This window comes from Mustela nivalis (assembly GCF_964662115.1).
Source record: "Mustela nivalis genome assembly, chromosome: 1".
NCBI classification, from domain to species: Eukaryota; Metazoa; Chordata; class Mammalia; order Carnivora; family Mustelidae; genus Mustela; species Mustela nivalis.
Genome location: NC_139020.1, coordinates 140800545 through 140827324, shown reverse-complemented (window position 1 = coordinate 140827324; position 26780 = coordinate 140800545). Strand labels below are relative to the sequence as shown.

The window sequence follows — 26780 nt, the reverse complement described above, 5'->3', positions numbered from 1 at the left end:
ACCCTGAGATCATGACCTGAGTGGAAGGCAGAGGCTTGACCCACTGAGCCACCCAGACACCCCTCTAGTTCCTTTTTTAACAGTTGATATGTGCCTTTAGCAATATGTTAAACCCCAAGAATTTTTCAATATCTACATGAATACAGATGGTCTGTGCTTGGGAACTTTGCACTGGGAACTTTGAGGTGGGCTAAAAGATTTCTATTACAAAATGCTTTTCTGTTTGTTCCTTATCAGTATAAACTATAAGAATGAGAGAAACTTCAGCAAACATCCCCAGCATAAACTATTTCAGGAGATCTTTACAGCCTTGGTGAAAAATAGACTCATCTGCAGGTAAGATTCTCCCAGAAAAGACCAACAATTTACCCAAGAATGGCATATCTTATACATCTTATTTCTAGTATATGTTTTGAAGCAGTTTGTGATATTGAGCGCATCATACTTAAAACATAAAAAAGAGGAAATATCATAAATAGGCATAAATAAATGATAAATCATAAATAAATGATAAAATGGGCAAATGAATAGGCATTGCAGGTTGAGTTCATTAAAATTACTCTGGTTAAGTGTTGCATTTAGCCAGATCTTATGGCATTAAGGTAAAATGGTATGACCCACATTATACTGTTTTTCTTATTATTCTTACTTTGAATTTGGATACTTAGAAGGAGTTTATTGCCAGGGTTCTTATGAAACAGACATTGGGTATCCCCATGGCCAGTATCCTCTTGGTACACTTTTGTGGTTCATACAAGGACTGATTAAATGGGCTGCCCCTGCCTTGACTCTGGGAAAAGGATGAAAGTGTAACCTCCAGTCATGGCCCAATGACAATGTTTCCTCTCAGGACCAAGTCAAATGTTCTCTCCATTGCTCTTCTTTGTCTTAACACAAGAGCAGTGTTGGGACTTTAGATGAGGACTTGCAAGACCTCTAGACTCTGTCTCACAAACAGGTCTTTCAGTGAACCATTGACTAGTGCTGGATTGCAGTCAGGACTGAATTTTCTATCCGTTTGGGCTTCTTGAAGTGAGAGCTGGTTAATGCTGCCTGATATGAAGGTGGCCCCTAGCATTATGTCATGGTGGGACCTGGCCTTCTACTCTTCCCTTGAGCCCAGGCTCTCTCCTCAAGCATCAGCTGAAAACATGCCTATAAAGAACCTTGAATCTTCCCCGTTGCTTTGGAACTTGATTGAGATATCTGAATTCTTCCCCAGTGAGATGGGAAAAAATTACTCCTATTCTGGAAGATAGGAGAAATTTAAATAATTTAATGCCTGACCATGTGACTCGGTTCAGTGCAACAGCTGACTTTAAGTAGAGCAGTATCTCGGTGGATCCTCTATGATGAATCAGCACTAAATATGCCTGAGTGGTAGTCTTGTGACTTGACCTTTTGAAGGGGGTTATTTAGTATTATGTATGTATGTATTGGACAGTGGCTGCCAAATACATTGATTTAGTTTAAAGCAATGAAGGATTGGGCCTGCATCTGTTATGCCTTTGTACTTGATTTAGGCAGAGGATTATTAGACTGACTCAGAATACGAAAAGCCTAAAATCTTTGTCATGGTTATGGAATTGGGTCCCTGCTTAGTTCTTGACAATATACTCAAAGATTGTTGAAAGATTAATGAACACTGCTACAAAGGACATGAAGTTGTCCCTGACTGTTTTCTTCTTGAGCTTGAACAGAGTAGGACAATGGTTAGTAGCAGAATAATTATGCCCAAAATGGTATTAGGCAATGATGTTCTTTAATTTGTTTTGAAGAAGACTACCATCAGCTCTTCAGGGGATGTCCAATAGACCGTTTATCAGGTCAGTGCTTTGAGGAAGGCAGAGCATTTCCTATATTAAAGATGTGAGAGATGTCACTGTGTCCTCAGCCTGAGGACACTAGAGGCAGAAATTGTTAGGGAAACTAATTGGGCAAGGGTTGCCATCCAACAGTTGAAAAGATCTTAACAATTCTGAAATTAAGAGATCTCTTGTCAGAACCTTTTCAAATTCTTAGTGATTAATGAGGCTTCTTAGACTGGATGGAATTACTGGCTTGAAACATGAGTAGTCCCTGGAAATCTTCAAACTAGGGAGAGATGATTATAGATCTCTTTGCTTTCATAGTAGGAGAAGGAATTTAGGAATGTTGAACATCAAGGGCATCCTTTTACGTCATCCTCTGACTGCTGACAGATTGTTATGTTCAGTTCTATTCTAAAAGCAGGCTTAGGTCAAAGATGGCTTAAGTGTAAAGGTCTTCTATTGTTTCTCACCCTGTATGACCTTGCTAAGATAGCCAGAATTACCTTTTCTCTTCCTTTTCCACCTATATTTAGAGTTACAGAAGAACTATATCTCGGGGCCTTTTCTGGTATAGCTTCCTATCCTTTTCTTTGCAAATATCAGATTTAGTATTGGCTGGAAAGCTTGGATTCAGTTCAGTAATTTAATTTTTGAATATCTACTGTGCATAGAGAAGGGAGGGAATAAACAATGGGAAAGGAAAAGAGGGTGAAAATACAAAGATGAATAGGACACATGATCACCTTTCTTCTAGGGACTCAGCATCTACACTGGTCAGCAAAACAGTATCCCAATACAAGGGAAAATATGGTGGATATAAACTATTTATATTATGACAACTAAATACTGGGGAGGTTGAAGGACTGCGGACTTTGGTCTTTGGTCTGGTTCAGGCTGTAGACAAGATTGGGCATATTCAGGATGCTATGCCATTCAGTCTTACCCTGAAGATACAGCTGATTGGGAATTTTGTCTCATGTGTAGAATGTGAGCCCTTTCAGGTCATCAGTCAGTATGGCTGAGTGATGCTGTTTTCATTCTTGATCTATTTCATTCTCCCCAACTGTAATCTTCCCCTAAACCACACTTCTGGATACCTCCTTTCTGGGTGCATTTCCTAAGATTGACCTGTGATTACTCCCTCGTTCTCAGAAATGAAATCGCCAGGTGGCATCTGAAATGAGACAGGACTTGTTAATCCAGGGTCAGATAAGGTAACACTGTAAGCTGCAAACACCTCATGGTCAATCTCAAAGGGCAAGTGAAAATATCGTGTCTGGAGCTGAGGTTACTTCTGGTTACTCATGGTCGTGAATCTTGATGTGTGGCAGAATATGGAAGAAAATTTTGTATTCTTCCAACTTTCCTTTCTGCCATAAGGTTATTTGTGTGTAGGAGAGTCTACTGTTAGAAAATAAATCCACCCCCCTTCCATTTCATCTGCCTGTCCAGAGAAGTACAAAGAGAGCTTGGTATCCAAGACTAGGTTGTTACAAGGTGTATAGGGAAGTAAAACTTGTCACAAAATTGACATATCCTCTAATTAACTCCTTATAAAATTGACCTCTACTCAGATATCTCTTCTGTGTATCTGTTCTTCTGAGCTTCCTCTTTGTCAGTCCATTCCTTGCTGACTGCCAGACAATGTGCAGATCCTGTAACATAGTACAAATATAACAATCTATTTGTGAAATGAACTTGAAATTCTGAATATATAGAATATATATATATTCTATATAGAGAATATATATAGAATTTCCTGAAGATACTAATAGTGATGGTGGTGAAGTGTTGGAACCCAACAAATGAGGCACTGGCAGCATGAGACAATTGAAGAAGAGAATTGGATCATATTATATGATTGGTCAGAAAAAGTATGCCCCCAGATGTCAGCAGCATCCATTCTTGCTTTGTTCTAGTTATTAGGGCAGAGTTGCAATTATAACTGAAATTTTGCTAAATGTAAAATAAAATAGATCTCAGTTTCATAGTTTAAATTTTAAGATCATGTTTTCATTAAGTCATGTCACCTCCTATTTAATATGAAATTTGGTGTTATTTAAAGTGAGTTCACTTAACTGGTCTCTTCCTGGTACGATTATCCCATAATTGCCAGGATATCTTCTCCTTCCTTTTCTGTAACTTTTGTAGACATAAGTATATACAAGGTTTTCAAATTTCAGTTAAAAGAGTGCCACCTGACTCATTTAGCATGACCTTTTTGGTCTAAAAATGCAGTCACTTTTCTAGTAAGAACAAGTTGGTGTCCTTACTATTTTACATCCCTTTTTCAGAAATATCTACTATAAACTGGCATATTTTGGAAGTGCGTCTATTAGAAGTCTAGATTGGGAAGATATTTATTTATACTCCACACAAGAGCTTAAGAACTTCTTGAGTTGGGGGTGCCTGGGTGGCACAGTTAGGCATCAGACTCCTGATTTCAGCTCAGGTCTGATATCACAGTTGTGAGATAGAGCCCCGCATCAGGCTCAGCATAGAATCTGCTTGGGTTTCTCTCTCCCTCTCTCTCTGTCCCTCCTCCCCAAAATAATAAATAAATCTAAAAAAAAAAAAAAAAAAAAAGAACCTCTTGAGACAGGGAAAGCATCTGGCAGAGACTTCACAATTTAGAAATGCTATTCAGAGCGTCCAGGGGCCTTCACAGGAGCTTCCAACCAACAGGACCTATGCAGTTATTTGTTTACCAGACAGACCTTTGCTGTCCATGTCCAAGCTAGGCCTAGGTCACGATGCAATTGACTCTTCTTTGAGCTTTACTTGAACTTCAGCACTGGCTCTCCAGATCCTATCTGGGGAGGTGAGAGGAAAGGACTGGAAGTGATCTCTTGATTTAGTTCTTGAAATGTACAAAGTTGATAGAGAGATGTTTTTTCTGTGATTTTCTTGCATCAGGTAGCAGACAGGTCAATAGGGGCCTTTAAAGATTTCCTCCTCGCCTGGGAAAAGGTCAGCATGGTCACTTTGGTAAAGTCTGGCCATCCTCTAAGGACTGGGGTAAAACTCCAATTCCCTAGTGGTTCACAAAGCCCTTTGAGATCTTGTTCCCTCTTGGCCTCATCTTTTGCTCCTGCCTCATGCATCCATGGGGCTCACCAAGGTCACAGCAAGCCCCTGATTATTCCCTGGAGAGTGATTTTCTCTCACCTCTGAGCCTCCGTCCATGCTAATGCTCACCGTAAGTCTGCTGCTCCCACATCTTTGTCTTCCTCACTGTTCTGGCCCCTCACCTGTCCTTCCGTTTCATGGCCCTGGGCCCCTGTTCCTCTCTCCCATACACTGAACTCCCAGTGGACAGGGCTTTTATCTCCAGCTGAAGCCATTGTCGTTGGTTTTATTGGAGAGCATGGGTTCTGAGAGAGTCTTCCTGTAGTGAAATTTCTCCATATTAAATTATTTTGAGCACCATAAAAAAATGTAAGGATACAGAAAATGATAAAAAAAATGAAAAATTACCCTTTATACCACTCTTAGAAGTACTTCCATTAATTCTTGCTATCTTTCCTTTTAATGTTTTAAAAATTCTATGCTTTTTTCTTCATTTATTTGAGAAATTATTATGTACATACAAAAACCATATGTTATCCAAAGTAAAGTTTTTAAAAGAGCTGTCTCATTGGCTGAGACTCCTTTAGGATCTTGCCTTTTTGTCTCTCTTTTGCTCTAAATTTCAGAATCTTAAATGCACAAAAGAAGAAAATAACCTTCAAGAACCTAAGACCTCATGTAACTCTCAAACAAAAACAAGCATCTTCCCATCACATATCTTAGAGAAAATATTTAACTCTTATATTTTTATTTCTCCTGAAATGTTATTCTCCTCAAATATATACATATATATTCACACACACACATACAAAAGACATCATCCAATTACAGAGCTGGAGTAGACCCTGAAGGAAAAGTCCAGTCCAGCCTCATTGATACATGCAGTCGCCAAGAGGTTAAGGCCAAGCCCAGGATCCTCAGACAAGACTTAGCTGATGCTCTTTTCTCCTCTGCCTGGTTCCTGGGTTCTTTATTAATCAAAGTAGTTTTGCATCAGAAAAGTACCACTTCAGTAATCATGTTCTCTCTGTTCTGCTCTCTACTGTTGCTTCTTGCAAAAATTGTCCACTTGGATGTCTAACAGGCTTGAAATTAATATGTCCCCACCTTCCCAGGAAAGCAGTGCTTTTTCTTGGGCCGCACGCATATAACTGCCAGAACCAATCAATGGCCAAATCAATAAATGACAGCTTCCCATCAGTTCGTGAGATTCTGAGAGCCAGGCACTGAGTTCCAGACACATTCTAGGAAGCACGTTTCCATGTCTAAAGTCAGTCAGCCCCCAGACACTTGGATTTATGTAAGTCTACCCATCCCTTTATCAGTGTCGCTCCGGCAGACTGTACCTTGTAAGCTGTGACTGCTGTTGATTCATCTTTTGTTTTACATATGCCTTAGTGGACTTTTTCTTCTTTGGAGATCTTGGTGTTGACATACTGAAAACAAGACTTGATTTTTCCTGCTTAACTTGTGCACCCCGAGCTTTACTCTTCTCCATATGTTAACCAGGTCCAAGCTGCCATCATGTTTTGCTTAGACAATTTCAGTAGACTAACTGGGCTCCCTGTTGTGATCTCTGGCTCCCTATACTGTTCTCAACACTATTTCCAAAAGGATCCTTTAAAAATCTCTGTTGGATTGTGTTAGTTATTTGCTTAGAGCCTTCTAGTGGCTTTCCAGAATAATAAGTCCAAAGCTCCTGTTCTTATTCTACAAAGTCCTGCACATCTGGCTCTTGCCATCTCTCTGACTTCAACTCCTATTACTTGTCTATGTTCTCTTGGCTCCAGCCCCATGGGCTTCCTTGCTGTTCCTTGCATAATCAACTGCACTTCTGCTCGTCACTATATACTTAACTCTTTCGATCTTCTGACCTAGACTCCTTCCTCAATTCATTTGGATGCTAATTTTATCAGAGAACCTTTCTCTGACTGCCTGAAAATAGTATCCCCTGGACTCCTAAACTTTAACCTTTGTTGTCCTGCATTGTATGCCTCATATGAATTTTTATTAGTTTGTGTTTATCATTGATCTTCTCCCTTTAGAAGGTAAGCTCCATGAACACAAGTGCATGTTTTGTTTTTTAAAGATTTTATTCATTTATTTGACAGACAGAGATCACAAGTAGGCAGAGAGGCAGGCGGAGAGAGAGAGGAGGAAGCAGGCTCCCTGCTGAGCAGAGAGCCCAATGTGGGGCTCGATCCAGGACCCTGCGATCATGACTTGAGCCGAAGGCAGAGGCTTTAACCCACTGAGCCACCCAGGTGCCCCAAGTGCATGGTTTTGTCCTTTGCTGTACCTCTGGGTGGGTAACAGTGCCTGGCTACAAGAAGGTGATGAGTAATATGTGAAAGCATTCTACTTCTGAAACTGCCATCAACTATGTAGAAGAAATGCATGTAGACAGTCTTTTCGGATCAATGACTGACTGTAGGAACCAGCAAAGCCCCATTAGATAGACTTTTGTTTGGGAGCCTATTTGGGGCTAGAGGAAAAATAAAGACCCATTAAAATTAATGGAACAAGTCAGTAAAGGTTCCTTGAATTAATTTCTTCACACATATTCTTTTTTCATCTAAGTTTTACCATATCTATTTTGATGTGAATTTTACTCTTCTAGGATCTCCCCCCATACACAAAAAAAACCCCACAGGGCTTTGTTTCATGAATTTGGGATAATATTTATTTTGAAACAGGCTTGAACTTCTCCAGTCCTAAATTTTGAGTTGAAGGTAGAAGTTTTCCTGGTGTTGTTTTGTGTGTTAATGAGAAGGGAAATTGAAATAACACCCCACCTTGAAGGTGCTGCTTATTTTGAGCAAGAACCAGAGCAAAGCATGATACATATGAGGTCAGGGGTGAACCTCTGGCTTGTACGTCTGCCCCTGGAGTCAGCTAACCTCAGAGCCATTTGGCTGTCTTGTTGACCTTGGTACTTGCAGTTTTATGGTCCAACACCACTGACTCGTGGCTGACTTTTACATGGAGCTCTCACATCATATATTTATTTGTCTCTTTCACCATGCAAGAAAGTGAAACCCTGACTACCCTCCTTTCAACGACTATGCGGCCAGTGCCGCTTTTCCTTCCCTTTTTTGTATCGATAGCAGAAAGTGGCGTGTGATGCTAAAAGCAACGTGGCAGGTGGTCATGGACAAAGGCCGTGGGAGCTGATCACGCTGCCATGTATTAATAGTCCTGTGAAAGAAGTGGCAAAAGTTCAGTCACAAGAGGGGATAAATATTTGCCTGCTCATGAATCCGCTGCTGTGCGGTGGCTATATTGGGACATACCCTCCAGGGAAACACTATCTTTGCAGACAGACAGCTTCTTCAGAGCTGCCTCAGAGGACCCCCGGCTGCTGTGCCCAACATTCCTGCTTCCACAGTAGATGCGTTTTGGAGAGTCACTGTCTCCCTTGTCACCCCCACCTGGGGGATCTGGGGGAGGGGGATGGAAGGGACGGCAGGAGCACTGGCCCAGGAGTCAGCCCCCAGTTCTACTCTCATGTGCAGCCTTGAGCCAGCCGCTCTGCTCCTTGAGACTCTCCTGCCTCAGTAGAACCAGGGCCCCTGTCTTTATGATTGGTTGCTATTATTCTCTATAATTCTCTGGTTGCACTAAGTTTTGTGTTTCCTACTCCCCCAACTCTTGGCAAACAGAGATCTATATCGTCTTACAGAGCACTCCATTCCACTTGAATACCGGAGATCCATCCCATGTGCTGCGTCCTTGTGGGGGGTTCAGGGCTGGGAGCCAAGGAAGGAACAACTGCTCCTTCAGAGGTCAGTGCTCAGAGAGGAGAAGCCAAAGGACTCAGACACCAGGAATTCTATTTACATTTACAACAGCAGAGGCCAGAATCATGTAGAAATATTAATAGCTTTGGGCTTCAGTCCCAAAATTGCAAAACAAAAAATGCCATTTGCTTGGAACAGAACTTTTAACTCTGAGACTTTTCTGGAATTCATTTATTTATACTCCTTTAATAATAATAATTTTAAAAAGCCTATTCTGGAATTTTTTTTCCTTTTCCTTTTTAGAGGGGGTAGGAAATAGAAGAAAACTTTTCATATTTACTTTAATATGAAAAACATTGCAAAGGTCATGAACTTTCCTCATGAAGAGTGTATATAGTTAACAGGAAAAATACCAGTGCACACATATTTGTAGCATGAATCACCTCTTAATATGTCCCGTAGCTTTTCCTCTTAAATAATGAAAAGCAATCAGCATTAAACCTCATTAGGTTTTTAGCAGCTGTTGCAACTTGATCATTATTTCTGTTTGATCTTTGGGATGTCGTATCTTTGCACCACAGTTCAGGCTATGTGCTATCTTTAGCTAACCCCAGCACCTGAAAGGGAAAGCAGTCATGTGCCATCTCCCTATTTATAAAGATTAAAGGTATTCTCTCTGTAATAGGAGCCTCAGAATAACCACATCCTTACATGTTTTCCCATACGTAATGGTTGTAAATTCAAAGTGTTTTTTGAATTTGTATTATATTTCCCCATGCAAGGAAGTCTGCATGAACTACAACAGTCCAGCTTCCCACTGTGGCCTTGGCTAATTCTGCCTGGGCTGGCAGCCCTGGGATGGGTTGAGCCCTGCCTTTCTTCTCAGAAGAAACTGAGCTTTGTCTCCATAGCAAAGGTGTACTGTCATGGTGGCTGGGGTGGAAGAGGGCTGTGGTTGATGGTAGCTATGGTGGGCAGCTGCTGCCAGGAGCAATTCTCAGCCACTGATGCTTTTGGGACATTTTGCTTAGCCTCTCTCTCCAGAGCAAGGCCTCTGACGGAGCTTCTAATCTATCAGGAGGACTCAAGCATCCTTAGGAATATAAGACTATGAGAAAAACATATTTCCCAAGCTCCTTTACATGAGCTAAGTCTTAGTGGATGGGATTTGGGATAGAATAGAATGGGGGAAGGTGACACCTCCAGGGGCTGTGACCATAGATATTCTGCCTTTAAGGAGGGTGGGTCTTGTGCTCTCAGTTTCAAGATGTGCAGATTTGGGGGCAGAGCTGAATTTCTTAGGACCGTGGAGGAGATGAAGCTGAATTCTACCACCAAAGTCTAAGGATTAATAGGAGGCAGGCCAGGCAAGGGTCAGCTTGGGACCTCAGCTTAAGCAAAGGTACCAGGTGATGGAAGGGCAGATCTTTAAAGTCTCTTAACCTTTCTGGATGCATAATTAGCTCAGCTGTGGCACAGGTGTGAGAGGTTGGGAGAAATTATGTGGATTCTAGTCTGGAATAGCTTTTGTCATCTTCCTCAGTTTTTCTTGGCTAACTATGGAGTAAAAGGCACTTTTTGTTCTAGGGTTTTGTTAACATTTATACCAAGCGCCACTGTTGGACTAACTTTGAGGGCAGTGGGAGACAAGTGTTGCTTGAGATGGTGCCCTTGCTTGCTTTTCCCCTTCTCTTTGGTGCTCCTCACCCTCAGTGGTCTCCCCTGAGGACATGTCCTTCCTTAATCATTCACCTGAACACCAACCTTTGTCTCAGGTTCTGTTTCCGGGGAAACTGACCTAAGAAAGTACTTTATCATAGCGTTTTCCCAAACTGGAGGCTACAGAGAACCCCCAGGGGTGTCATAGGGTCTTTTAAATTTGCAAGGAAAACAGAGCTACACCACATCTGTCAGACCCAGATACTTTATGGTTTCCTTAAGAAGGTTGCGCTGCCTTCCTTTAGATGACGGCATATTTTTCTTTTTTTTCCTTTTCTTTTTTTTTTTAAAGATTTTTTTTTTTTAAATTTGTTTATTTGACAGACAGAGATCACAAGTAGAGAGGCAGGCAGAGAGAGAGGGGGAAGCAGGTTCCCTGCTGAGCAGAGAGCCCGATACGGGACTCGATCCCAGGACCCTGGGACCATGACCTGAGCCGAAGGCAGCGGCTTAACCCACTGAGCCACCCAGGCGCCCATGATGACGGCATATTTTTCTGAAGCTGGGTTTTCTGTGGTTGCCATGATAAAAGCAAGTAAGATGTGAAATTCAGCTGGAAGAGAAGATGAAGATGGTAGTATGCAATCTGGTTACAAGGCTTGAGAATTTGTTTAGAGCCTAAGGTGCACATACCCCATTCATAAGTAAATGTGGTCAAGAATAAAATAAAAGCTCATTTCTTATAATTATGTGTATTATTTTTTCAAGTGGATACTAAGTTATCTGGGCATAAATTCTTATTGAGTCAAACCTAATTATTGGAAAGTTTAGAGATGTCTTTTGGTCTGGTGCCGCCCTCAGCCAATAAGGGCACTGGGAGCCAAATAATTTTGAGGCCTCTGCTTCATGAGGATAATGACAGCCTTTATGTATTTTGCACTGCAATGATCTGAGTGTTCGGGTACCAACTAACATTCCTTACTGCAGATTAAGTTTGAAATAAACTAATTCTGTTCCTTTGTATGTTCCCTACTCCCCTTCATCATCTTGCGTTGCTCTGTCACACTGGCCTTTTAAACATGGACAAACGTGCTTTCTCTTTTCTTCTTTCAGAGAGTGGGTTCATCGAGCCCCATCTATTCATTTTCTGAGAGTGTTAATCTGTCTGAGACTACTAATGAGGGATCCGTGTTACCAGGTTGGTGGAAAAAATAAAAAATAATTCTTACTTTTCATGAAGATGAGATTGAAAAAAAACTGGGACCATGTTAACCTTTTTCCTCTCTCACAACTCAGTAGCCTTCAAATTTAGGAGGCATCTCACATGCTATCTAAAAAGATATGATAGACACGCTTTAATAGAGACAAAACAATCTGTAAGTTGCTGCTATATGAACTATGGGATCAAGTGGATGGAGCTTTTGGTGTATGTCTTAACCCACTGGCAATCAATCAGAGAGGTGTACACTTGGCCATAGCAAGACTCAGCAACTCACTGGGTCAGCATCAGCAGTGACCAGCGGGGGGCTTCCCAGGGGTTTCCAGAAGCCTCCAGAGGGAAAGGCAGGGCTGCATTTTTGGCTGCTGCTCCAGAGGCTGTGCCCTTCCCCACATCCAGCCTCAGACCCTGAGTTAGAGGTGAGCAAGGGACCCTCCCGTCTGTCTCAAATGAGGGCTGCGAGGTCAAGAACCTTTCCCTCCCCTCCCTAGTTAGTGGAGTGTCCTGCCCCTCATTTAGTGCTTTGTTAACTTGAATGCACCTAAGAAGCCCCTGGGAATCTTGTAAATTGCAGATTGTGATTCAGCCCGTATAGAGTGAGGCCCAAGACTCTGTATCTCTGACAAGCTTCCAGAGGATGCCCATGATACTGGTCCATGGCCCACACATTGCATAGCCAGGACTTGGTGCTTTCGCAGTGAGACTCTAAAGAGAAGCTTACCTAATATTTCACCTGAACCTTGAAAGTTCATTCTTCCAGTACTGGCTGGTAGATAGCCGCTTCCCTCAAGCAGCAACTCTCACACTTTTGTGTCCATCAGAAGCACATGGAAGACTTCATGATGGCGAGGGCCCATCACCACAGTTTCTGAATCCATAGGTTCGGGGAGGGCCTGAAGAGCTTTCCAGTAAGTTCCCAGGTAATGCTGATGCTGCTTGTCAGAAGACCACAATTTAAGAACCACTGCTCTGAAGCCTCAAGACTGCTTATCAGTTATTGTTGCTTCTGCTTGCAGTGTTAATTATCTAGAGTGTTCTTAGTGTTCATACATGCTTCAGTAATTTTCACAGATTGTTTTTCACCCCTAAGAAGCATCTCCTTTTACATCCTGTCCTGATAAGCTACTGGGAAGCTCAGACCACTAGGTAGATCTCTTATTTTGGATTTAATTTTATTGACGAATTGTTTTGGGTCAGAATGTATCTCTTTTCATTACCCCAGTGACCACCTTTTCCAAACTTGGCACTTAAAAAAAAGTATTTTGGTACTAGTCAGCTACAGAGCCTGCTCTGATTTGAGACTTCTGGGATTCATGGTGGTTCCACTACTTTCCTTTTAGAAGAATCACTACTTCCTCATTGGTAATCTGAGTGGGTTTTGTGCTGTTATCATTTAACTTTGTTCCTGGGCCTCAGAGCATACTCCAAATGGCCTTCTGTCCTGGTTGCTCAAAGTTTCCTGGGAAAATAGCATCCTTTCCCCCATGACCAACTTTACAGAACTGTGTGTTCCATGTATTTCTGAGCTGCCGCTTGCAATTCTGTGTGGGGCATATCTCATAAGGGTGGACCACGTGTTCCATTTTTCCCAGATCAGTCCCAGAATGTGCTCATTGTTCCCACTTAATTATTAATAATGCCCTCTTTGACTCTCATGAAGATGGATTGTTAGCAGGAAATCTAGTTTTTTTACTTACAGAAGTTAGCAAAATAGATGTACTCTGAGCTATTCTCTCTGTTCAGAGAATTGATGACAGCTGTCTCATACTCTGCAGATCTCCACTCTGAAGTACTGCATTTCTTAGTCTTGTTCTTGATGGATTGGGACTGGGTTGATTGCCCTGCTCTCTGCAGGCAAGAATTCAGTGATCTCTTTGTTTATGGCATTTTGTGACTAAACACATATTAAAGGAATCTTAACCTGATTTCTAGCCTTTCCATAGAAGGGGATTCTCTCTGAATCTCTCCCCCACACTCTCTTTCCACAAAGAAGAGCATGTGGTCAGGCAGTTTTTTAACTTCTTGAGTTGCCAAGAACTGTTTGCTGAAGTCACAGAGCTTTGCTGGGATTTACTATAATTTATGCCATTGAATCTCAGCAAGTCTTCACTTTTGCTAGGCATTTCTATCCCTTCTTGTTAAGTCAGTGCTGCAGGATCCACAGAGACTGGTCCAAACCAGGTCCACTTCTCATACCCCAACCCCAACTCCTCAAACACTACCCCCGTCATTCTCACCAAATCACAGCATCATTTGTTTTATGGAGAAAACCAAAACCATCCCAGTGGGAGCTCTCTTATTATCTCTTTTTTGTTGCTTGAAATATTTGGCTTACCTTGAAACTTTATGTTCTTCTTGTTTCAGAAGAAATATCCCTCCTCCTTGCCAAGGCTTTCCCCTCTACCTATTCTCTTTCTTACTATGTCAGTGGCTCCTTTTCTATTTTCCATTGTCATAAAAATGTCCTCTCCTTGACCCAGGTGTTCCTTCAAATCTTCACCTTACCTTCATTCCTCCATTTCTTGAAAAGTCAGGCTATGTCTCTTGAACCTACTTCCTTTTTGTCAGAACTGATTGGCTGCATATCTTGCACACTGAATTCCGTGTACAGGGTTCTCCCAGGAAGCCATGCTTTTGTCAGCATTCCTTGATCCAGAGGTTGCAAACTGGGGGCTTGTAGATTGGCTCTTGCCTGCCAGAGACTTCAGTATGTTGCTCAATGGAGAAGAAGCTGGAAGGAATGAAAGAGTAGCCATTATGAAGGTATACATGTGTAGAGTTTGTCATAATTAAGAAAGACCTATGTTCTGAGAGTTCAAGTATAGTAGGAGGCCCACGTAGGAGAAACATAAATGCCCACCTGCGCTCATTCTTGTGAGGCCAGAGCATGTTGGTTATTGAGGATACAGTGAAGATCTTAAAAGCTGCTACCTACAATTGTATTAGAAACCACAATCGAAAGATAGGCTGAGTGACCTTTTCCCAGCACCTACGTTCCTCAACTCCTGTTGCAGCGCAGAGGCTTCCCCACATTTTCTGTTTGCCTTCACCCACCCCATGGGGCTCTGGCCCTTCCTCAGCACTTTGCGTCTTTCTCTATTCTTTACTTGCTCTTTTTCTTAATCCTGCCTTCCTAAATGTTAATCTTCCCGAAGTTCTTTTCTTTAATCATCTTCTCCCTTAGCTTCCACGCTCTTGGCTTCACCTGTTGTGGTCGACAGTGTTTTTTTGCTCACAAGTACTTATCTCCAGTCTCATACTTGTCTCTCTGTGTAAGTCCCAAATTTCCAGGGATATTTTGGATGGCCATGTGTATGACACAGTAGCACCATTGTTCTCTAAGTGTGACCCAGGGAGTGCTTACAGGTCTCTGAAAGCTTTCAGGGCTTCCACCAGGCCAAAAATATCTTAAAAATAATGCCACGATGTTGTTTGCCTTCTACACTCGCTGCCTTATATGTGTGCAGTGGTGTTCTCCAGCGATGACAGGATGTGTGACAAGCCATGTCTCTGAGGGCTGAGGGAACAGGTGCTTGTGTATTCCTGTGCTTTAAAAATGTCTCACCTTTAACTTCTAAGATGGTAAATAGATATAACCCACATAAACAAAACTCTCTGAGGTTCTCAGTAATTTTTAAATTGTAAAGGAGTACAGACCAAAGAGTTTGAGAAGCACTGTGAGAGTGCATTCCACTCAGCAACTTTAAAAATGGAGCCCTTTGCTTCTCCCTCTCACCTTAAACCTTCAGATCAACTTCTCATCCTTTTAGTGACACCACCTTGCCTCCAGACTCCAAGGTAGGAAACTTTGAACCATCTCTTATATTTTCCTTTGACTCACCCCCTACAAATAGAGCATTAGCAAGTTTTTAGAAGAGTATTACTCTTCCATCTAGAAAGATAAGATACCAGCACACAGAGGGGCCTTAAAATCATGACCCCAGCATGAGCAGCATGGAACCACTCTTGAGTTTTGAATGGTGAAGTAAAGTGATCACATTTGCGAATCACTATTAAGGGCTCTCTGCAGTGTGCCTGGCATTGATGTGGTTGCTGACTAGATCTAGGACGAGAGTGTCTAATGGCACTGACATTTTCAGCTGGGGCAGAAATAGTTGTGCACTACCAACACCCATTTGGGTGCTGCATTGTGCTCCCATTTTTTTGAGAACATACTCATTATCTGTATTACATTATTGTATTTTTTTTTTTTTTGGAAGGAAAACCTCAGGGACTAGTCAGAGCAAGGGTATTCGTTACATATTGCACACTGAACTAAAGGGCAGATTGCCCTGGGGACTTTGTCCAGGTCACTGGGCTCAGAGGTACTGAACCCAGTCTTGTGACCATTGGGCTTGTGACCAGGGAGAAAATGCTGAGATCTGACGGGGCACCCAGGAAGTGTTGCTGTAATTCAAGCGTGCAGTCATATTTGCTTTTCAGATTAGGACCTAGAACTGTTAAGCCCAGGTATGTACAGACCTTGTGGTCTTGGTTTTCTCTAGCTGACACTCTCAGGTGAAAGCGGTCACATGGGCATAACCAAAGGAAACATAAAGAAGACCAGGAGTCTGTGGACTTGCCCCAGTTTACATAGAAGCATGGGGTGGGGGGCAGTGTTTATTTCATATACGGAGGGTAATTTCTTGAGTATGAAACGACATTCTCAGGGAGTGACAAAGCCTTCTCCCTTTCCTATACTTACTCCTGTGTTCCTTCTGTGAAAAGAAGCGTCCTTCAGTGAATGATCTTTGTTTGGGAAAAGCTGTACCTCTGTCCTCCCACTGGAGGCTTAGAATGCCCAGCAGAATGTTAAAGGCCCCAAGGGGTCCTTAGATAAAAGTATTTGTTAAACTCTGTTTAACATTATCATTTCCCAAGCTGATTTGAATTTGGTCATGAAATTATTATTTTTAAAACAGAATGTCTAATACCAACCACTCCACAGAATAAATGCATTATTCCCAGAATGGAGTTTGGGAAATAGGATTTAGTTCCCAATTCTTAACTGACTGAGCCACCCAGGAGCCCTAGTTCCCAATTCTTAATAGTGATTACTGGATATATATGTTACTCGTTAAGGTAAAAATTTAAAAATGACCATGCCAATCATGTTTTATTTATTTATTTTTTAAAAGTTTTTATTTTATTTATTTGTCAGAGAGCGAGAGTGAGAGAGTGAACACACACAAGCAGGGGGAGTGGCAGGCAGAGGAAGCAGCAGACTCCCCCCACTGAGCAGGGAGCCCTGTGTGGGACTCGATCCCAGGACCCGGGGTTCATGACCCAAGCTAAAGGCAGACACTTAACTGACTGAGCCACCCAAGCATTCCTTATTTTTATTTTATTTTATTTGAGAGAGAGAGCACAAATGGGGGAAAGGGTAAGGGGATGAGCAGACTCCTTGCTGAGTTGGGATCCTGACACTGGGCTGGATCCCTGGACACTGAGATCATGACCTGAGCTCAGACATTTAACCAACTGAACCACCCCAGCGCCCCATGTCCAGACATTTAAATATTATTCTCTCTCTTGGTGTCTTCTCACTCCCAAGCTTCAAATTTCAATTCTCTTTAAGTCATCGACTCTCAGATTTCAATGTTTTGCCCTCTCCTCGTCTTTCAAGGTCTCTTCTACTTTTCTCAAGTGAACATCCCATCAGCAGCTCAGTATGTCCCAAGTGGAGTCTTCTCTAACCTAGACTCTTCCTCTCTCCTTCCTTGGGTCTGTTAAAGTATCTTGCTACCCCTCAGTCCCCCGGCTCAAATATGGTGATGTCTTCTACTTCGTTGCTTTTATTCCAGCATGTCTTCATGTTTGGTGGATCACACTATTTCATAGACTGTCTCTGCCTCTCTGTTCTGCCCACTGCCACTGTCAACCATCGGGGCTTCCGGGTGGCTTTCTTTCCCTCTCCAGTTCATTGCAAAACCAGAGGGTGGTCCTCAGAGCTGATTCTAATCACCCCTTGTTCACACAATGTTGTCATCTGATCTCATGGTCTACATGATGAAGTTCAGATTCAGGCTCACAGCTAAGCCTTCACACAGTTTGGTCCCACCATGCTTTTCTGACATTATTCCAAGAAATGCCATTTATGGAGTTACAGAAGTGCTTCTTGGAGTTCTGGAACACCTTGATGTTCATTTTGCACAACTTCTGTGCATCTTTGGACCTACTGTTCTCTTTGCTTGTAATCTCCCTGATTTTCACCTATTTCTTCTTAGCAGATCTGTCCATCCTTCTAAACCTTTTCCATGGGTACCACCCTTATGACATTTTCTGTAGTCCTCTCAGCAGGATATTATGTGTCCTTCCTGGGACATCATAGCACTTCATGTATAACTTCCTTATAGCACTTACCAAATTCTGTCTTAAATGCTAGTTGTTTGTATATCTACCTTATGCTTGCCCAAAGCTCAATGAGGTTGGCCGCAGTCATCTGCATATTTGTGTCCTCTTCAGAGCCTGATGCTGGATTTTTACGTAATAAGAATGAAAAAAAAAAAAAAAACCTGTTGAATAAACATTAGTAGCCTTGAAATGTTATTTTTATATGTATAAAATATTCTGCCATAACTAAGAATAATGTATATAATATTCTTCTGTTCTTTAATTATAACTCTTCTAGAGTGAATAGCAATGGTGAAAATTCAAATTAGTGGGTAGCCACAGAACTATTTTTAATTGAGTTGTAAGTGTCGCTTCATACTTAATTTAAACATGGGTATGTTTAGTGTTTCCAAATTTACTGCACATACAATAAGGAAACCTTGACCAGGAGGCCTCAAGAATCTTGAGCCTTTTTTTCAGCCCACCCACTCAGTGGATTTCACGGTGGAACTAGATTCTTCTCCCTCACATTTGTGTACCCATCACCATGCATTTCCCAGAATTGTAATGATGGCTAATATTTATTTTTCAAATGACTTCCTTGTGTGCATGTTAAGAAGAGTACAGCTTTAATTAAACAGGTTAGGGTCACTTGAAACACATTTGCCTGAAGATAAATGTCAATGTGGATAATCTGAGAGCACTTGCTATTAATAGAGTTCCAAGTTGGTCCCTCTCATGACTGCAACCTCCCAACCCGTCTTCCCTAATTACTGCTTTTAGAGTAATTTCAGAAGTTCTGTGAAATGCCTTCTTATTGGGCATTGGATTTAAAAGCCTGTATCAGGAGACATTTTGTGATGATGATTCTTACCTTCATTTAAAGTATGGGTTTAAAGATTTTTAATTTTATTTATCTGTCATAGAGAGAGAAGCGAGAGCAAGCACAGGCAGACAGAGTGGCAGGCAGAGGCAGAGGGAGAAGCAGGCTCCCTGCCAAGCAAGGAGCCCGATGTGGGACTCGATCCCAGGACGCTGGGATCATGACCTGAGCCGAAGGCAGCCGCTTAACCAACTGAGCCACCCAGGCGTCCCTAAAGTATGGGTTTAATAAGAACATTAGCCTCTTCATTTCAAGGAGGAGCCCTATTGTCTAGAGCAATCCTAGTCAACCTTTAGTGTCTATGATTTACCTGGGAATTTTGTGGAAATTCAGAATGTGACTCAGCAGGTTTGGGGCACGGTGGATGTGCTGCATTTCTAACCAGCTTCTCCATGAGGCTGATGCTGTTCTCTGTGTACCACATGAGGCAGGGCCCTACAGGAAGGTCGTGGGAGTTGGTGATGCTGGATTCCATTCCTCTCCAGGCTGGTCACTTAGGCAAAGTGGCTTACCATCCTGGGTCTTAGTTATCCTAATCTGCAGTGTAAAGGAGTGATATCTTTTTTTTTTTTTCAAGATTTTATTTGTTTGACAGACAGAGATCACAAGTAGGCAGAGAGGCAGGCAGAGAGAGGAGGAAGCAGGCTCCCCACTGAACAGAAAGCCCGATACGGGGCTCGATCCCAGGATCCTGAGATCATGACCTGAGCCGAAGGCAGAGGATTTAACCCACTGAGCCACCCAGATGCCCCAAGGGAGTGATATCTTAACAGCTCTTTCCAGCTGTAACATTTTATGATGACATGAGGGGAAGTAGAAAAAATGAGGAGTCAGGCTGCAGGTCTGAGCACATTTTCATTCTTTTAATTTCAACCCAACTTTCATATTTATTAAGAGTTTATCTTTAAGAATCAGAGCTTCCAGACGTGCCTCTCTCCCGGTTTCCTGGAGTTTCCTCGAACCATGGCCCCCAAACGCCAGTCTTCACTCCCGCCTCAAACGAAGAAACCAAGACAGCCTCCTGCTCTCAAGCCAAGGCAGACGTCAACATCTCAGCACTTGCATAAAGGAGAAAAAGAACAGCAAGAAGCAATTGAATATATTGATGAAGTACAAAATGAAATAGACAGACTTAATGAACAAGCCAATGAGGAGATTTTGAAAGTAGAACAGAAATATAACAAACTCCGCCAACCATTTTTTTCAGAAGAGGTAGCAATTGATCGCCAAAATCCCCAATTTTTGGGTAACAACATTTGTCAATCATCCCCAAGTGTCTGCACTGCTTGGGGAGGAGGATGAAGAGGTGCTGCATTATTTGACAAGAGTTGAAGTGACAGAATTTGAAGATATTAAATCAGGTTACAGAATAGATTTTTATTTTGATGAAAACCCTTACTTCGAAAATAAAGTTCTCTCCAAAGAATTTCATCTGAATGAGAGTGGTGATCCATCTTCAAAGTCCACTGAAATCAAATGGAAATATGGAAAGGATTTGACGAAACGTTCAAGTCAAACACAGAATAAAGCCAGCAGGAAGAGACAGCATGAGGAACCAGAGAGCTTCTTCACCTGGTTTACTGACCATTCTGATGCAGGTGCAGATGAGTTAGGAGAAGTCATCAAAGATGATATTTGGCCAAATGCATTACAGTACTACTTGGTTCCCGATATGGATGACGAAGAAGGGGAAGGAGAAGAGGATGATGATGATGATGAAGAAGAAGGAGGATTGGAAGATATTGATGAAGAAGGAGATGAGGATGAAGGTGAAGAAGATGAAGATGATGATGAGGGGGAGGAAGGAGAGGAGGATGAAGGAGAAGATGACTAATGGAACACTGATGGATTCCAACCTTCCTTTTTTAATTTTCTTCAGTCCCTGGGAGCAAGTTGCCGTCTTTTTTTTTTTTTTTTCCTTTTTCTTTTTCTTTTCTCCTCTCGTGCTCATTTGCCCTGTATTTTGAAGTCTCCTTTTTCTCTCCCTCTATACCATGGTTCTCAGCTTATTTTGGGGGGAAATACCTTGAGCAGAATACAGTGGGAAAGAATCTCTACCCCTTTTTGCTCCAAATTAATTTTTGTCCCTTCCTATCTCAACAAAAACAAAAACTTTATGGTATCAACACCACCGTGCTCTGTGGGAAAAAAGAAAAGCCTTCTGCTCCCTTAGCTCTGCTGGAAGCTGGAGAGTGCTAGGCCCCTGTGTAGTAGTGCATAGAATTCTAGCTTTTTTCCTCCTTTCTCTGTATATTGGGCTCAGAGATTACACTGTGTCTCTATGTGAATATAGACAGTTAGCATTTACCAACATGTACCTGTCTACTTTCTCTTGTTTAAAAAAAAGAAAAAAAAAACTTAAAAAAATGGGGTTATAGAAGGTCAGCAAAGGGTGGGTTTGAGATGTTTGGGTGGGTTAAGTGAGCATTTTGACAACATGGCTTCTCCTTTGGCATGTTTAATTGTGATGTTTAATGTACATCCTTGCAGTTTAAGATGACACTTTTAAAATAAAACTCTCCTAATGATGACTTGAGCCCTGACACTCGATGGGAGAATCAGCAGAACTTGTAGGATCCTATTTGGAATTGACATTCTCTATTATAATTTTGTTCCTGTTTATTTTTAAAATTTTCTTTTTGTTTCATTGGAAAGGAAAGATGATGCTCAGTTTTAAACGTTAAAAGTGTACAAGTTGCTTTGTTACAATAAAACTAAATGTGTACACACACACAAAAAAAGAGTTTATCTTTAATATGGTTTGTACAGCAAACATTAAAGAGCTGCATATTTATGTGGGACCTGGATTTCAAAAATAATTATCAATCTCATGATTTAATCAAGAACTTACATGTAAAATATACTTCCCCCTCCACCCTCAACTTTTGTGTATCTTCTGTTATTTTTGTTTTATTAGGAAATCCTCCACTGCTTGGGTGGAATTGAAAACCTAGCTCAGGTAAGATTCCTTCGCGGTGGCTGGTTTTGCCTTTCCATTTGGTGCCATGGCTCTGGGCAAGGATTACATAGGTGTGTGACGGCAGATGGCTTTCTTACCTTAGGCTGCCTGCCAAGCGGAGGAGCAGGCAGGGTGGATAAGTGTGTGTGAGGCAGGATACTCACAGAGCAGGAAGGGACCCATGACATTTTGTTCCAGCTAATTTTACCCAGCCTGCCGAAACAAGAAAAGTTCTATAAAAGGTCACATGTCTTTAGTTAGTAATGAGAAGAAATAGGTGTTGGCTGGCAGGCCCAGATCCTCGACATTGCACAAACCAAATGATGGGAAAATACTGGTTATAAAGATGTTCACAATTGTTGCACACACACAAAAAATTATGCTCACTAAAATATTTCCAAATACATGATGATGTGAGGAACGATCTTAACTCCATTTATTTGTCTGCTTTTGTAACTACTGAGGGAAGATAAGCAGGTTAAGCCAGTAAAATGTTTGGGTTTATTAGTATGATAAGGCAAAATTTCTAGGCATGGCATTGGGTTGGGACAGCCCACTCTCCTACCACGTAGAGAAAGAATGATTTTCATAATGAACCTTTGGACTGGCAAACTCATTCTGTATTATTAATGGAAGAGTAAGTTTAATGGCCAGTTAATGCTAAATCTATTATATTTTATTATATTTTCATTCTTGAGAAATTGCTGAAACATATCTAGTTTTTGTTTTTAAGATTTTATTTTTTAATTGGCTGAAGGTTTACCTCATTTAATGAAATGGCTTATCTTTCACAAAATTATATTATAAAGGATCCTTTTTTCTACCTTAACTTCCCTTGTTCTATTAGAAATTTATGTGTGTTTCTCTGACCCTATTTCTTATTATAATCAGTTATCTACAGTAAGTGATTATCAGACTACCCCGTGCCCATTTTATTCTGATTACTGTTATTGGTGTGTATGCTGGTTAGATATAATTTTCTTTTTTTTTTTTTTTTTTTGTATTTGGAGCCAAATTACACCACAAACTTATTTAGTCACACGTCATTTTTTGAGAGTTTATACACTCTTTCCATGGCCCCTCCCTCAACCTCAGGGCATGCAAGAGAAGGCAAAGAATCTAGAAACTCAAGCTACCTATTGCACTTGAGTGAACCTGGCCCTGCACTTGAGTGAACCTTCACTTGAGTGAAGTCCCGAGTGTTATTTGGTGAATCCGTTGTGCCATCTACCGGTCATTTTCAGAAGTACATGTCTTGTCCCTTCTCTGCTCCTGTGGTTTTTACTAATCCTTATGACTCTTGTTGGTTTGGTCCCTCCTGCAGTACATGGAGATCGTGGCCAATGAGTACCTCGGCTACGGAGAGGAGCCGCACAGTGTGGACAAACTGGTCAACATGACGTGTAAGTGTTGTTGCGGGGACACGGCAACTTCTCCCACTTGCCAAATGAGCGGGATGGCTTTTTCAGTAGGAAAAAAGATCTTTTGAATATTTATGAGTATACCCATCCACACAGTTATGGTATTGGGAGTCCCTGCCAATTGTTATATTCAGTGGCAAAATATGCCGAGAAGAAAAACTTCAAATCACAATCTTACCTTGAAAAGACCACTTTCATGTTGCAGATTGTCACTGAGCACAAGTTTATTTTAATGCAAGAGGAACTTCCATAATGGCAGATTTTGGTAAAAATGTTTTTTGCTTCCTTTGATATCTATTAAAATGCCAGAGGCTGTTCACTTTTCATCTATAAAGTTGGGTTAATAATAATACCTGCCTCATAAAGTTTAAAAGTTGTAGACATTAAAAAGAAAAAAAGATCCTGATGTGGTGACAAGGATGTGGAAACATTGGTCTCTGTGTGTGGAACTCAAATCTTTTCTTTCTGGAGGCTCTTTCCAGCCTCACCTTGCAGCCCTTTCAGGTTTGATGAGCTGTAGGGTTTGGTTTCCCGTATTTGTTTCCAGGACAGCACACTGATTCTCAGTTACAGGGAAAGGAGAGTACATGGTGATCCCTGGGCACCAGGAAGTTTTTTTGAGAATATCTGTTCCCCTCAGCTGAGGAGCCTTGCTGCGTCCATCACCTTCAGTGGCCTTCCTCTCCTCTTTATATCTGAAATCTTTATAGGATGGATCTTTGAAGAGTAGGTCTCACTTTGAAGTTGTAATCATGTTGAGGAACTCATTCAACTTTAAGCAGAAGGAGATGTTTGCCTTTTTTGTTGTCTCCATATTGTATTATAATAATAATAATATATAATAATTATTAGTTGAACTTCAGAGGTAACTCTCAGAGTAAAAAAAAAAAAAAAAAATGACCCTATTCCTCCTCCCTCCGTTTTTCCTTTTGTGTTGTCTGTCTTCCCATGTGCCCTTTCCCTGCTTGCCCATCCGTACGTTAGACCTGCGGTTCTATGAATACTGCTGCCCTTACGTGCTGAATCCCTCTTTGAGCTATTTCCTTCCTTTATAGATATTTTTCAGAAACTTGCTGCTGTCAAAGACCAAAGAGAATGGGTCACCACAAGTGGAGCCCACAAGGTGAGTGGCCCCAGAGGGAGGGAACACTTCGTCTCCTATGGCAGTGGTTCACATGCTGGGTTCAGAGCCTTGTGATCAGGTTTCTAATAATTATAGTTCACAAACCTGCTAACCTAGCCCAGAATTGTAAATCTCTGCCAAGCCTTTAATATTCTTCATCAGCCTAAAGAGTAAACACAGAATAACAAGCAGTTTTCTGAAACTTTTTTATTTTTCTTTTTTCCTATGCCACTTATTAACAACCAAGTCTGTTGCTTTATTTAAATGTTGCTTGAAAAGCCCTGCTATATAAAAACTGCCCCTCAGTGTGTGTTTTTACAAATGAACAAAGTGTGTGTATACGTATCAATACATTCTATATGGCACATGGAGTTGTATGTGTTTGAACCATATGAAATTGCCCAATTTCATATGGTTCAACCCTATAATCAGATGGTATAATATTACAGGCATATGGATCAAACATGCATTTTAAGATGAATGGATGCACATTTAGTTAAAACAGACTAAATTTATATCTATAGCAAAACTATTTAGATGGTAGCTGCCTACAGCCAAGTTTTAATAATCTGTTGATTTCTCATATTCCAAGAGGCCACTTTTGAGCATATGTTAGAGCAGGGTTGCTTAAAATGTGTTCCCACGTGCTGTTCATTATATAAGAGATGATTCTAGGTCATATACAAATCAACACTTTTATTTTCAATAGCTATATCTATTTCACTGATATTACCACTTAGAATTTGAGGAACATTTTTGAGTAGCATTAAGGAGTTAAGTGGATATGGTGAAAATTGTGGGAATGTTATGTCAGTGACTCAAGTTTGGGGAATGTGTTAGGAGATTAGAGATAAAAGTAAGAGAAGAATAAGAAGAGGGGATTGGAGAAATAAAGATGATAGCTTTATTAAAAAAACGAATGAAATCATAAGGGGGAAAATTGATATAACAGAAACCAAAAATCAACCAAGCAGTTGTAACACGGCTTGCAGCTCTGGCCTGAATGTATCTGGGTGTGCACTTTTGGAGGACTCTAAGTTCTAAAAGTCTAGAGAGTAGAGGGATGAATATGCGTTAATGGGAGTTCAGAAAAGGCAATTGATGAGTACAGACTTCCAGTTAAGTCATATTACTTAGCATGGTATTTGGAAGCATCGATTCATGCTCTTTAAACATCAATTAGAGATCTGGGAGGCAAATGAAGTGCTTGGTAAGGTTGACATATCTTGCTTAGTTTGGGGGTAAAAAGACAGTTTTCAACACTCTGGTGAAAAGTAGTTCCACAATTGGGAAAGGGCCTACCACAATGCCTGGTTCACAATGAGTTCAAAGCATGAACTCAAAAACAATGGCTGCTTGCTCCCAGTATCGTAGTTACTATCATTAGTCTCCCTACTTGTCCTTGGGGAGAGGCAGAAGAGGCAGAGGGGCCCTCCTGGGCATATAAAAATAGAGGGAAGAGTGAGAACTTTGGCCGTGTACCTTGGTCCCTTTTGCTTCTGCTCTGGGTAAGGAATGGCCACAAGGAACTGGCCTTGAGTTTCAAACCTGGAAGAGGTTGTACCCTCTCAAAGAGCTGAGTGTGGTGAATGTTTAATAAAAAAAAACTCCTTTTGAGGTTAAGGCTCAATGATCTTTGAAAGAAGCATTATAAGCATTATACCACTTAGGAATCTTGTGGTACTTACACAATGAAACTTTCTTTTACTTCATTTTTCAGACATTAGTAAATTTACTTGGTGCCCGAGATACTAATGTTTTGTTGGGTGCCCTTCTGGCTCTGGCTAGTTTAGCTGAAAGGTAAGTGTATTTTAATATCTTTCTAGTTCTACTGCCATAGCAGTTTAGGTGGGAGAGACAAAAAAATAGATCAGTTTCTCTAGTTACTTATCTACATAGTTATAATTTATGAAAAATAAGCATGAAGGAGCATTAATATATTGAAGATGATCCTGAATGAAGAAGCATCATTTTCAAACTTAAGTTGGGAAGGAAAATGACAGTTTCTTCTCTTTTTCTTGACCAGAAATACTTACCTAGTCTTTCATCCAATGCTCAGATACTTTGCACTTTCAAAATAACAATAGTAGGGGTGCCTGGGTAGCTCAATGGGTTAAAGCCTCTGCCTTTGGCTCAGGTCATGATCCCAGGGTCCTGGGATTGAGCCCCACATCTCTGCTCAGCAGGGAGCCTGCTTTCTCCTCTTTCTCTGCCTGCCTCTCTGCCTACTTGTGATCTCTGCCTGTCAAATAAATAAATAAAATCTTCAAAATAAAGCAGTATTTGACAACTGTATCTTTGACAACTTTATCTCTCTCACCTTAAAAATAAGTTCTCTCCTGTACATTCGTTCTAACATATAAAACATTTTCAAACACTTTAACCCTTAAAATAATTCTGCATAACATGTTCCCTTATAGACATCATGATTATTTTAAATAAAAGTGCTTTAAATATATTTTTATGCCAATAAGTGAATCAGTGCTTTTTTCTTGTTTTTATTTTTTTAACCTTATTTGGAATAACTGGCACATATAACTACATGTGTTTAAAGTGTACAACA

The 26780-nt window shown here is 41.1% G+C and overlaps 1 protein-coding gene and 1 pseudogene across 11 annotated transcripts in view; both read left to right on the top strand.

Moving 5' to 3' along the window:
• The window catches only part of NEK10 (NIMA related kinase 10), a 240002-nt gene that overhangs the window by 27949 nt on the left and 185273 nt on the right, over positions 1-26780 (top strand). For 8 of the 10 annotated variants that reach the window (XM_082687003.1, XM_082687002.1, XM_082687000.1 and 5 more), the window contains 6 exons: positions 238-336; positions 11393-11477; positions 21632-21673; positions 22998-23076; positions 24150-24217; positions 25938-26017. In XM_082687003.1, the coding sequence (XP_082543129.1) occupies positions 238-336; positions 11393-11477; positions 21632-21673; positions 22998-23076; positions 24150-24217; positions 25938-26017 (453 nt within the window). Of the gene's footprint in view, positions 1-237; positions 337-11392; positions 11478-21631; positions 21674-22997; positions 23077-24149; positions 24218-25937; positions 26018-26780 lie in introns of those variants that run through there. The other 2 variants (XM_082686999.1, XM_082687007.1) reach the window with 2 other exon arrangements.
• Positions 19663-21200, top strand: LOC309847733 (protein SET pseudogene; annotated as a pseudogene). Its single transcript has one exon. The product of its transcript is annotated as a protein SET pseudogene (transcript).